A 12,255-nucleotide genomic window follows, 5' to 3' on the forward strand; every position below is an offset into this window, starting at 1 on the left:
TTAGCAATCGAAATGATCCCTAAGTGGTTCGATTTAGACCACTCTTCCCTATAACATTTTTTGCACCATCCTCCATTCTCTCTTCTTGAAATTTTTGCATATATCCCACATTTTGCATATAGCAAGCAATTCTACATAACTAATGTTCTCTCCTATATATAGAAAATTCCTTCGGCTCCCTTAACCTTCAGCTGAGTGAGATTTTTTGTGTGTGCTCGAGTCAGACATTGAGACCAAAATGGAACCGCACAACCCCCCAAGACATCCGCCCACTACTGCTTTCGGCTTCTATATACATTTAAGTATATATAGCAATTGTGTGGTGGTGTCCCCCTTTTGTCTTGCAAATGACTTCCTCGGGAGGAAGTCCTTCTTTATGGGTGCCATTGGGTAGGCATTAAATGTTATTTGATTTCATTAAATAGACACTCACAGTGGGACGCACAGTGGAATTGAGAATCAAATTACATCGAAAGTCGCAATTCTTTGCGTGCGTAATCATGTGCTTATGGGTGCTCCATGTACTTCTTTTTTTCTCCTCCTCCCTTTGCGCGCGAGGGTGTGGGGTGGCGTTTGGTGTATAGCAGGGCAAATGGGCGATATCTGTGGTGATATATCACATGCGAGGGTGTGCAGGGTGGGGATGAGGTATCATTGATATATCTAGAGTCATGCTGTCCGATCGAGAGTGTTATTTGCGTCATGTTGCAAAGAAACCACACCGAGGCCCCTCGTATGTCACTTCCCTCTTCCATGTGCCACAGGGGAAGTTGTGCACCACCAACAGGAGGGTTGAAGAGAGGGGGTTGGGGAGGGGGTGAGAGGGTGCACGAGAGGGAGAGAGAAAGCAACAATTGCAGTGAGCGCCTGGGGAGAGAGATACTTCTTCTCCCAATGAGTTTTTCACGATGGCATGTGAGGGTTGAATTTTGGTGCTATGTATAGGGTGCTGTGTACACCATAAGGGTGAGGAGAGAGGAGCACGAAGAGAGAAAAGTGCAAAATACTCAAAATACTCACAAATGTACTCATGGTGGGGTTGTGAGTGGTGGGGAAATTTATATGTTTCTCTCAACAAGTTATACCTCCCCTTTGGCCCTCGCGGACCCCTCACCGTATCACGAGACATCCTTCGGTGTTAGGGAAGAAGTGGAAGACATGCGAGAGAGAGAGTGAGCAAGGCAAAAGCATGGTGAGAGCATTCATCCCCTCCATGTGTAACCATGACCAGTTGAATGGCTTTATAAGGGGAATGCGCACTCGGTGTGGATTCAAAAGTGTTTCAGGGTTGGTGTCGTTCGGTTCGTAGTTCTTCTCTATTTCAATTTTCTATATATTCACATACCAAAATATATATACTCCACATAGAGTCTCAAGAGATTTTTTCCTTCTTAACACTCTTGCATACAACAACAAAAATCTTCTCACAACCAGACTCTATCAGTCGCCAAATAAGTTCTCTTTCCGCGATAAATCAACATTTTTGTTAGTCAAAAAAAACGTAAATCTTCCTTTTTTTGTATTTGTAAAAAATCTGTTCTTCTCGTGCAACAAATTTTTGTGTGTGGGGAAGAACCCGGAAGTTCCGGAAACAGTGTGAAAAATCATTTGCGATTTTTAATTTAACAAAAGAAAATCATCCCTTATCCCCATAAAAAAGACTAATTTTCCCCGGCAAAAATTTTTCAAATCAAATTCAAGATTCAAAAAGAATTTGATTGCAAAAAAATAAGAGACAAAACGTCTTGAAGTTGTGGGAAGTAAAATAAAATATAAAAAAAAACTCCCATATAGTGCGAAAAGTGATTGGAGAGACTCTCAAAAGGAAGAGAAGAATCAGAGACTAAAGGAAGAAGCAATAAAAGTATCGACCAGAAAGCAATAAATTCGAGTGAAGTATCGGTGCGGAGTGTTTGTTCGGAAAAAAGGGGGTGTTGTACGGAACCAAGAAAAAAAGAAGAAGAGAAACGGTTTTTCGGTGAAATTGATCCAGGGAATTGGTGGTGGTGCAAAAATCCCCCAGGTTGTGTGAGGAAGTAACCTCGATGGACGCAAAGGTGGAAATTCAATCCCAGTGCAGCAGCAAAAAGAACCCAAATCCATGGCAGAATTCCCTTAATCACCATGAGACCATCCTCAGGCTTTTGCCAACGCTAATCTGGACAACGACACCTGCTATGGGTGACAGAGTACCCGGTCCAGGTATCCCGCAGTAAGAATACATACCACTTTCTTTTTGCAAAATCCACCCCCTAAAGAAGCAAAGAAAAACTTTCAATTTCTGTGACAAAAAAACCACCCCCAGCGATTTTTTTCTGTTACTGCAAAAACTTTTCCCCCGTGCGTGTGTGTGGAGGGTGCAAAAAAGCTCGCAAGAGACACAGACAGAGAGTCTAATAAGAAAGAAAAAAAGTAAGACAACGACGAAGAAGATCCTCCCTGTAGAATGCCACGGTGTTTAATGGCAAAAAAATGGAAAGCCTACCCGTGGCCTGATCGCGCCGAGGATCCGGCGCCGGACGTGGACGAGGAGGAGGAGATTGAGATTGATGTTGTGGGCGATTCCCCGGCTGCAGTGGCCTCAACAGTGGCATCTGCAACGACCACTGGGAAGACAACCGTAGCTGTGGTTGCCTCCTGCTGGGGACCCTCGTCACCAACGGCTGGCGCCACGGCACCCAGTCCGCCCCCGCACTCACCGGAAGCAACTCGTGGCTCCACGATTCTCTACAATGGTGAGTACCAATAAATACTTTTCTATCTACAAAAATTTTTCTAAACAACTTTAAAAAAAAATTTATTTCCTCAATAATGTTTATAATCTTCAGAATAAAATTCAGAATATTTAAGAGAAAAATATTCTTTCAATATTTAGAATAGTCATACCCCGCATAATTAGCGCTCCGGTTTATCATTTCTCCTCCTTGAACCCGAATAATCATGGTCTCAAATAATCAAGTTTCTGACTAATGCTTCACATTGCACATTTACACAGCAATGCTGACAACTTATCCTGAATATGTTCTGTATTTTCTTCATTTAAAAGTGTTTAATCTGTCTTGAATAAAAATGGTTGAGATTTTTTTCAAAGAATTGTTTCTTTTGTCATTTTTGAAGATAGATCATTAAGAAATGACGAAAAACAATTAAATAATTTAAGGGAAGAATGAAAAAAAAAAAACATAAGTCTCAAACTAGTTTTATTCATTGAAAAATTATATAAAATTTATGATGAGATTTTTGAAAGAAGTTTTAAAAAATTCTTCAGTTAGAATAATAATAATTCCCATCAAATCAGTTTTTGAATGGAGAATTCAGGAAAAGAACAAAAACTATTTCTAAATTCTCTAAAATTTATTTTTTGCCCATTGTTCTACCTATATATATTTAGTATAAGCTAGAAAATTTTACTTTGTTAATTTTGCGTGCAAAAAATAGTTTAAAAAAAATATTTATTTTCACAATATTCAAATAAATCCTTTTAATGGTGAGTTTTAAAATTCATTGCGGGGAATTTTGATAATTTTAGTTGAAAACTTCTAGTTTTGAAATCAATAATATAAAAAAAATGTTTTCACTATATATTATGATGATGTAAAAGACTAAAGAAAAAGAAAAATTTTCAAATTTCCCTAAAATAATTTTCCAAAATATCATATTAAAACTTTCAAGCATTTTTATGCGACTTTTGCTAATTTTCAGTGTGGTTTTTAACTAATTTGACGAATTTCTCAGTCAAAGGCATTATATTTCGCTTAATTCGTATACTTCACTCCTATAACATTGTCATTGTATCACTCCTATAATATTATTTTAAAATCGTCCATTATTCCTTAACTAAAATAAAGAAAAAATATTTTAGAACATTCCTCGAAAAATATTTTGAATCTGAGAATTTTTTCATTGAATAATAATTCACTAAAAACAATATATAATTCTTCAGAATGAATTAACTTTTCATCCATCTGGTGAAAAACATGAGTCAAAACAAGTGAAGCAATCACAATTCTTCATCTCTCACACTGGTGGTCATGAGAAATATCAGTTAAACAATTTTTATGCAATTCTTCTTGTTTTATGTGCAATAATGTAGCTTCTTGAATTACCCTCTGGGAACCCATTTGGGGGTGGTTGCTGGAGTCAGCACATGTGGGTGTGGGGTTAGAAGTGGGACGCGACTGCAGGGGGCTGACAATCAAGTAAACAAGATAGTCCATGGCTAGAGGATATTCACTTAGACAAATTGCAAACAAGTGATCAATTATTGACCATTTCATGACTGCGCCCATCACTGACACGACGGACGTCTCTGTGGACTATAATAGCTTCAGGGGCTGAGTTGTGGGGGTGAGTGGGTATGGCGGCAACCACCCTCAATGCGCCATTAGCAAATAGTGGATAAATTTTTGATTTTTCTATTACTTCACTCCATCTTGTGTGATCTTTTGCTGCAAATAGGTCCCGTAATCGCCCCCGCGAAAGCAATCATTTTCAACTTTCCCTCTGGGAAGCAGCGCAACAAACAAACTCTAAGGGGGTGGTGGGTGGGAATTAAATATTCACAATGACTACAAATAGCTGCGCTATTGTCTATAATTTAGACAGTATACAATTTGACGTGCTGAGGATACTTCTCCTTTTTTTTGTCTTCTTTTCCTTTCTTTTTTAAACACCTCACTCATTTATTGACAGAGTCAGAGGCATTCCACGAGTCCACACAGCCATTTGGTTTATTTCAACAAAATAACTCGCTCCAAAAAGAAAGGTGGGGGCAAGTACTTTCTTGGAATTCACCCCCACCCACTCCCCATCCCCTCGGAGAACTCATAAATCCCCGTGATATTTGGAAATAAAACACGAAAAATATGGCACTCAATTTCTGCTAACAGAATTTCTCCAGAAAAGTCCATTAAGTATTCAGAAAGCTCCGGGAAATCCAATAAAATTGTCTGCTGTTGCGCCATTTGAGTAACTTTCTTGTTCTATCTAATTAAAATTTCTCACAAGCACCCATCCGCCCCTCCTCATATCTTTGATTAGAATATCTATCGGAGACCGGAAGCATCTCTCAATTGAGAATTTTGTACAACGAGAATATTATTACTTCATACATACACTTTCTCGTTAAGGGACACCATTTTCGATGAATTTACAATCAAACCCATTTGCATATCAATATGCAGCAGAATTTTCTATGCTATCTACGTGAAAATATATAGCATAGAAATTGAGAGATTTTTGTGAATGTTTTTGGCTCTAATTTTTCTAATTTTTCCAACAATTTTCTCAATTTTCCTCTAAATGAACGTTTTTTCCCTAAAAAAAATCCTTTTTGATTACGCATCCCCATCCATTAAGGGCTGAAAGGGCATTGGAAAAGGGATTTTTTATCCAGTATTCTCCTTGACTATGAAAATTTATTGAAGAGCAATGCAGAATCATGGTTATAAGGATTGAAAGTCGCAAAGTGGTTTGCTGAATTGGATACAGAGGGGCTGTGCGCGAGGACTAAAAAGTAGCTTAAAATGACGTAATTCCGGGGAATGGAATTCGCTCGTATTATGACGCGGAAAATGAGAGGGATGGGCAACAGATTGTAAAAAGGCAAGAGTTAAATCTGCCACGGAGTGTGTGTGCTCAAATTAGGGTGGGAGAGAGAGTGAGCTTTTTGCATGATATGTGGGATGGAAAAAGCTCCAAATGAGGCACCACCCCGCCTGGGTGTTTTTTCCTAACCAACCCCCAACACATGTTAGCGGCGTGTAATGAACGTTATTTATGGTTGAAAGTTTCTTTTCACATTTCCCCGGGGCCAATGATGAAGGGCGCGCACATTGTTCTAAGTCACATCATCATCCTTGGCCTCTGCGCCAAAATCCCGTACTCACATGTGGCGCGTTCTACTCATATGTTGAAGGAAAAACAGGCAAGGGGGGTGGAGGAAATATGGAGAAAAAAGAGGCACCACCCTGAAACTTCCCGGTAGCTCCTTCCCGCGCCCCACCATAGCCCTCCACCCCCCTATTGACACGGAAAGGCACTCATTGTAAGCTCGTAATGAAAATCTTTTCACGTTTAATTAGTGCATGTCATGGTGCAAAACAATGCAAACGCCCTGATTGAAATCTAAAGTGGAAATCTCGCGCATTCATCCTCCATATGATTCCACATTATTTCGCACTTTCGCACCCATCAGGGGCACGCTATTGAGTAGTTTTCTGCACCCCCCGAGTTGCAATCATTTCAAATGCCAACTTTTTCATTCTTCACCATTTCTTTCTCTTCTTGCAGTTCTTTTTTGTGTGAGGTAGGTATAGTAATTAAGGGAATTTCTTCATTTTATGGATTTTCTTTTGCGTCTCTGCTTTTGTGTCCTTGATAAGTTAATGGGACGCCCCCTGCTATAATTATTTTTAATGTATTCAAAAATATTAGGAATTTAATTAAAGTAGATAAAAATTTGTAGGAGTTCTATAGATTTTTAGTTATGATTTTATAGGTCATATAAGCTGAGACACGTTTTGTGCTATAAAAGAAAATCTTCGATATTTTGTCCTCGTAGAGAGAAGAGATAAAAAATATTTTTTTTACAACTAATTGTTCATTTTCTAATTAAAATAAAATCTTAGATCCTGAATGACAGTGCTTCAAGAAGGCATAGCTAAGACACATTTTTTCTATAAATTTAAGGGAAAGGTATACTTAAAACAGTAGTACATAAGCTAATTCCTCAATAACGGTTATGCTTAGCCAAGACATATTTTGTGCAATAAAAATTTGAAATTTTCGTTAAAAATTATTAACTGAAAAATTTTTAAAAATTCGGCTAAATGCAAAAAACAAAAACGAATTAATAAGTTTTTTTTAAATGAATTTCAGAAATTAGTAATCAAGCAAAATAATTTTATGGCACGTGTCTAGACTGCTAAAAAATATTTTACAGTTTTATTACAAAAATTCTCAAACAATAAAAGTTCAAATAAGAAGATTTAAACGTTTTTTTTTTTCTAGAATCAACTCCTAAATGTGTTAAGTTTGTATTATAGGTTTGCAAACTAATTTATCCAAGACTCCAATTAAAGCAAATACACGTACCTTTTCCATGTAAATGACGAATTCTGACTCCAATCTCCATTGACTGTGAAAAATTCATTTTATTTTTTCAAACAAAGTTAAACCCCCATCCCCACTCATATTTTATTCCATCCACTTCACAACCATTTTCCCAAAAAGAGCCTCGCTGAGAATCAATTTCTTTCACCCCGCCCGCACTAAAATTTTGCGTGACATTCGGCATTTATCGACAGTAATCAGCATTTTTGTGTGTGTGACATAAATTTTCGCTAATAAATTCCACCGACACTCACCTTGTTTTGCCCCGGGGCTATTTTGTGCGGTGCATTTTCCTCTCAATGGGGTCTGGTGGAAAATTCAAAACTCAATTGCTTTCCACGCTTCCGCCATCGGGCAATTTTCGGGGGAGGGTACGCTGTGCTATACGTACCTCCCCATCCACCTGCCTTTTGAGAAGTTAGCAATTTTCCAGACACACACACGGATGGGGGCGAGTTGTGTCGAAGAGAAAAGATATAAATTTGAAGCAACCCCCATTTGTTGTTTCCGTTTCCATGTGTAACGCGCACCCCTGAATGTGAGGGAGCGAAGCATTCTTCTTGCATGCATCACGTCCGTACATTTTCCTTTACTGAGGGATTGCTTAATTGGGGTATGGGTGGGGGTGGTATTTTGCCCTTTTGAGACACTCGCCCGGATATTCGTCATTGGCCTCAATGGGGGAGGGAGTTTGCATTTTTTTTCTCATTTCCCATTTGGCCGTTAAAAGCTGTTGCATTTGAATTTAGATCTTTAAGGAATAATTCTTTTTGTCGGTAGAAGAATGCAGTAGCATTAAATTAATACGAAATTAAAAGAAATGAATAGAAGAAAGTTCATCAAATTGATTGGAAATCAATGGCAAAAACATCCCTCCCGCATACGTGCAATTGCAGGAAAAAAGCTTATTAAATTGCTTTAAATTTTCCAATATATTGGGAGAAATGTACAGAGAAAATCCACCCCCTGCTGCCAGGCTGAAGGAATGATTTGGATGGGAGATTGTGATAGAAAGCATTCTAGATGAAATCCGTGTTGAGACAGATTGTGCAAATTGCGGATTGGAAGTGCAATCGAATAGTATTTCATGTTGCCAATTTATTGCATAAATAGCTAAATAAATTCCCCAATTCCACGAGCACAGGGTGTGGGGGTGAATGTAGCACATACAAAACCACCACTCACCTCCAATTGCAAACCCTCCCAAAAGGAGAAGACTCAATGTGAAAATCCCTGTTGCTGCGAAGCTGTTCATTGAATAAATTAATGTGATTGAGTCCCAAACACCTAAACACACTAAAACCACCCCCAACTATCGCTCCTCATTTAGAGCACAGCTCCGTACCCTCAGCAATAGGATTTTCATCTATACTACGATATAGAGGGCATTTTCCATGGGATTTCCCCATACGTATAGTGAGCTGATTGAGTGAATGCGGGGGATGAAAGTTGCATCAATCAATCTTTTAATCAATCCCACATTCAATCCCGAAAAATACATTGACCACCAATTAATGGAGAACCGAGTCACATTAACTTTTACCAAATAGCGTACAAGGGTTGAATTAGCCCAAACCCGGGGGGGGGGGAACCTTTCTTCCCACAGAGATTCCACTGAAAAATTTGCTGCTAAATGATGCAACTGATTTTATAATTCAAAATGAACTTTCAAAGTGGATTTTTGTGGGGTAGTTTATATGGGGAAAATCTCGATAATTTGGACTACATTCGAAGAAAAATTACATTGTTATAATTTGTAACATGCTGGCTTTATTTATCACATAAAAAGATCAAATTGTGACGCAATTTAAGGGAAAAATTTTAACGTAAAAGTGAAGTAAAGAATTTTCTCAAGAAAATGCGTTTTAAGCTATCTTTCACTACAATAATCTTAATATATAAAGCTGAAAAGTTTGTTTGTCTGTCTGTCTGTGGCACATGAACTCCTCCGAAACGGCTGGGCCGATCTTGATGAAATTTGGTATGGGGGTAGAGGGGGTCAATACGAGTTGCAAGCGCTATATGAGATTCCGCCCCAACCCCCCTTTGTAGCGCCCCCACAGAAAAATTGATTTTTTCCAATTTTCTACCTGCTGAAGGGTCAGATAACGGGATTTTTTTATTTTAAGAATTTTTCCGGGTACCGTATTATTCATCCCCCCTACTAATATACGCCCCCTTTTATGGCTTAAAATGGAGTTTGCTCACACGTGATTGGGGGCTAGGGTTTACTAGTGTTTAATACGAAGAGAATGAGTTTTGGGCTCGCCGGAAGCATCGTTGATAAGAAAAATTGTGTCTAGAGAAACACAAAGATTTCCCAAGCTTTCGGCAGAAAACTGTCTGCCTTTCTCGAGGAAGGCACACAGTTTTCTGTCGAAAGCTTGGAAAATCTTTAATGTTTCTCTAGACACAATTTTTCGTATCAACGATGCTTTCAGCAAGCACAAAACTCATTCTCTCCGTATTATTCAACGTCGTTTCTACTAATAATATGTTTAATTATTTTCATAAATTTTATATCTGCTTTTCTTCAAATGGATAATTTGGAATGTTTGTACACCATCGTGGAAAATCACTGACGAATCCTTTATCTTTATTAAGGATAGAATAGTTTTCCCAAATTTACCGTTTCCAACACAAAAATCTAAGGAATTTTCTTTAATCCCCTTTAAAAAATGAAAATTTCCCAAAATATAAGAAGGAAAAACATTCCCTATAACGACTCTTTAAGTGTCACACTTTAAACCGAAAAAAAATCACACCAAAAATGAACTTGTTGAATAATGCAAAATATTCCGAGAGAGCTCTGGAGCGTCCCTCAACTTTTCGGCGGGCGCATCCTCATCCCCCCATGTTGGCGCGCGTGAGAAATGACCGGGTGCTCCGTGAATTTTCCGGATTTAATGATTCCTGCATAATCTCCATTTCCCCCAAAACAGTGTGAGGGTGTCGTTAATCTCACCAGCTCTCGTGCAGCTCATCCATGCTGTCGAGTTCCTTCCAACCTGGTGGGTGTGAAGAAGAAAATCTCACGGCGGTGAAGAGATGGAATTAGTTGACATTTCCATTTTAAAGTTTGCCTCACTAGGATGGGAGGAATGGGGGGAGCTTGGCTGGCCTGGGAGGCTCTCTTCGGTCCGATTCCCAGTGTTCGCAATCGATTTTCCTTACGACCATTAATTTGTGTGTCCGATGAAATGTCGCACTGCGACATTTCAGCGTACTCTCCCCGAAAATTGTGGCCACATTCGCGCGCCGGGGGCCGTACCACGGAAAAGTGGTGGAAAGATGGGAGGCAATTGTTACGGGGTTTGGCCCCCACACAAAGAGAAACTTTTCATTTGCCTCCCAACCACTTTTTGGGGCCTCCCGGGGGGTGGTGGAACTCCGGCGAGAAATTGAGCACAATCAGGCAGAATAACTCACCCACCCCTCTCCAGAGAAGTTGAATGGCCAAAATGCTTCTGGAATTTAAAGAGCTGGATGTATCTGTGTTGAGGACCTACTTTTTGAAGCATTTCCCCAAATCCTGACCATTGTCTGAGCCGTATGGGCAATGAGGGTCACTGGCAGGAGCGAGAGAAGCTTCAAAGCGAATCTAGTGAAAATTCTCACAGTCCCATGGCGCTATCTCCACCACCCCCTTCTAAAAATTTATTAAATCTCATGCTATATCTCCCAGGAAACTCACCCTCCAGGTCAGCACTTATTCACTGTGTGCCGACAAACGCCACCCCCGCATGGGTGAGAGAATAATATGAAAAAGCTCAAGCAGTGGATGGCATTATGGAAAATCCGTTCATCTTTTATGTATTTTGAGAGAGAAGACATAAGAGTCTAAAGTTTAAATTGTCTTTTAGACAGCTGTTGCATATTGCAAAGAAAAGCTCGAAATTGGAAAACGCATTATATACTTCGCCCATCTCTCAGCACAATTCGCCTCCCGCACCTCTAACCAGATAAGCTTTCACTCCAAAAAGTGGTGTGTGTGCGCCTCGGCGTCATCATCATCAAACTCTGTGGGAAATTTCCTTCCTCAACCCTTGTGCACACCGATGGAATGCGGAAGAAACAGCGGGAGATGATTTTTCTTTCACTTGCCATTGGCCTGGCAAAATTCTCAGCGACATTGCTTCGCATGGAAATTCTTAGCTCTCGTCTGCGACTTGGGGGGAAGGATAAAAAGCTCCAGCAAGCTTGCGATTCGCTATATACCCCTTTTTATTTGTCCTCGCGTATACTGTTGTTAGTTCATTGTTAGCGTAAGGAGACAGTTTTTGAAATAAAACAAGATGCTCTTTTTGGAGGGAAAATATTATTAAAAGTCAGAAGAAAATGAGAAATATTAAAAATTCTCGGACAAACTTGGGGGAAATAGAAAATACGCGGAAAATTTAATGTCCGGTTGAGTTTCATGGGAAATTTTTATTTATTGTTGAATTGTAGAAAATAAGAATGTAGAGAATGTTTCATGAATTTTATCATTTTCCATGTAGAATATTTAAAAGGACAATAAAAGGTGATGTAACTTTATTATTTTCCGAATTTTTTTCGAATATTAGAAATGAAAAGAAACTTGTATAAAGAAGAATTGCTGACAGAATAAAAAAATTTTGCTGATTGAATAGGAGAATCTGCTGACAGAATAGAAGTATTTTGCTGAATGATGATATAAAAGATTTTTCTGGTAAAATGAAGGAGTTTGCTGGCAGAATTCATAAAAGAATTTACTGACAAAATAGAAGAATCTGCTTACAGAATAGAATTTATTAAACAGAATAAGTTCTTGATTGGCAGTAAAAGAATTTCTTGCTAGAAAAAATCATCAAATCTAAATAAAATTATGAAAAGCACGCAAACTATCTTTTATCAAAGATTTTAATTAAATAAATAAAGTAAAATAATTTAAATAAATAATTTCAGAAGCTCAAAGCTCCTCAAAATTTCCCTTTAAAATTTGATTAAGTTGGTAGGATGATCACAAAATTGGCTGATTAGCAAGAAATGTTGATGGAATTTGGAGAAAAATTTTCCAACCCTTTTGCAAGCAACCAGTGTGGGTGGGCTCTGAGCATAAATCTCCATGGTGCTCTCTGTAGGTGAGAATAGCGAATGGGGGAGTGGGGGTGGAGTGTGGTG

At 38.8% G+C, this 12,255-nt stretch overlaps 1 protein-coding gene across 1 annotated transcript in view; it reads left to right on the top strand.

Moving 5' to 3' along the window:
* Window positions 1-1,267: 1,267 nt before the first annotated feature.
* LOC129793010 (transcriptional repressor scratch 2) overlaps window positions 1,268-12,255 on the top strand; it is a 31,212-nt gene continuing 20,224 nt past the window's right edge. The window contains exon 1 of the mRNA XM_055832531.1: window positions 1,268-2,735. Coding sequence (XP_055688506.1) covers window positions 2,447-2,735 — 289 coding nt within the window. The 5' untranslated portion in view covers window positions 1,268-2,446. The remainder of the gene's footprint in view (window positions 2,736-12,255) is intronic.

Source organism: Lutzomyia longipalpis, chromosome 3 (assembly GCF_024334085.1).
Source record: "Lutzomyia longipalpis isolate SR_M1_2022 chromosome 3, ASM2433408v1".
Lineage (NCBI taxonomy): Eukaryota > Metazoa > Arthropoda > Insecta > Diptera > Psychodidae > Lutzomyia > Lutzomyia longipalpis.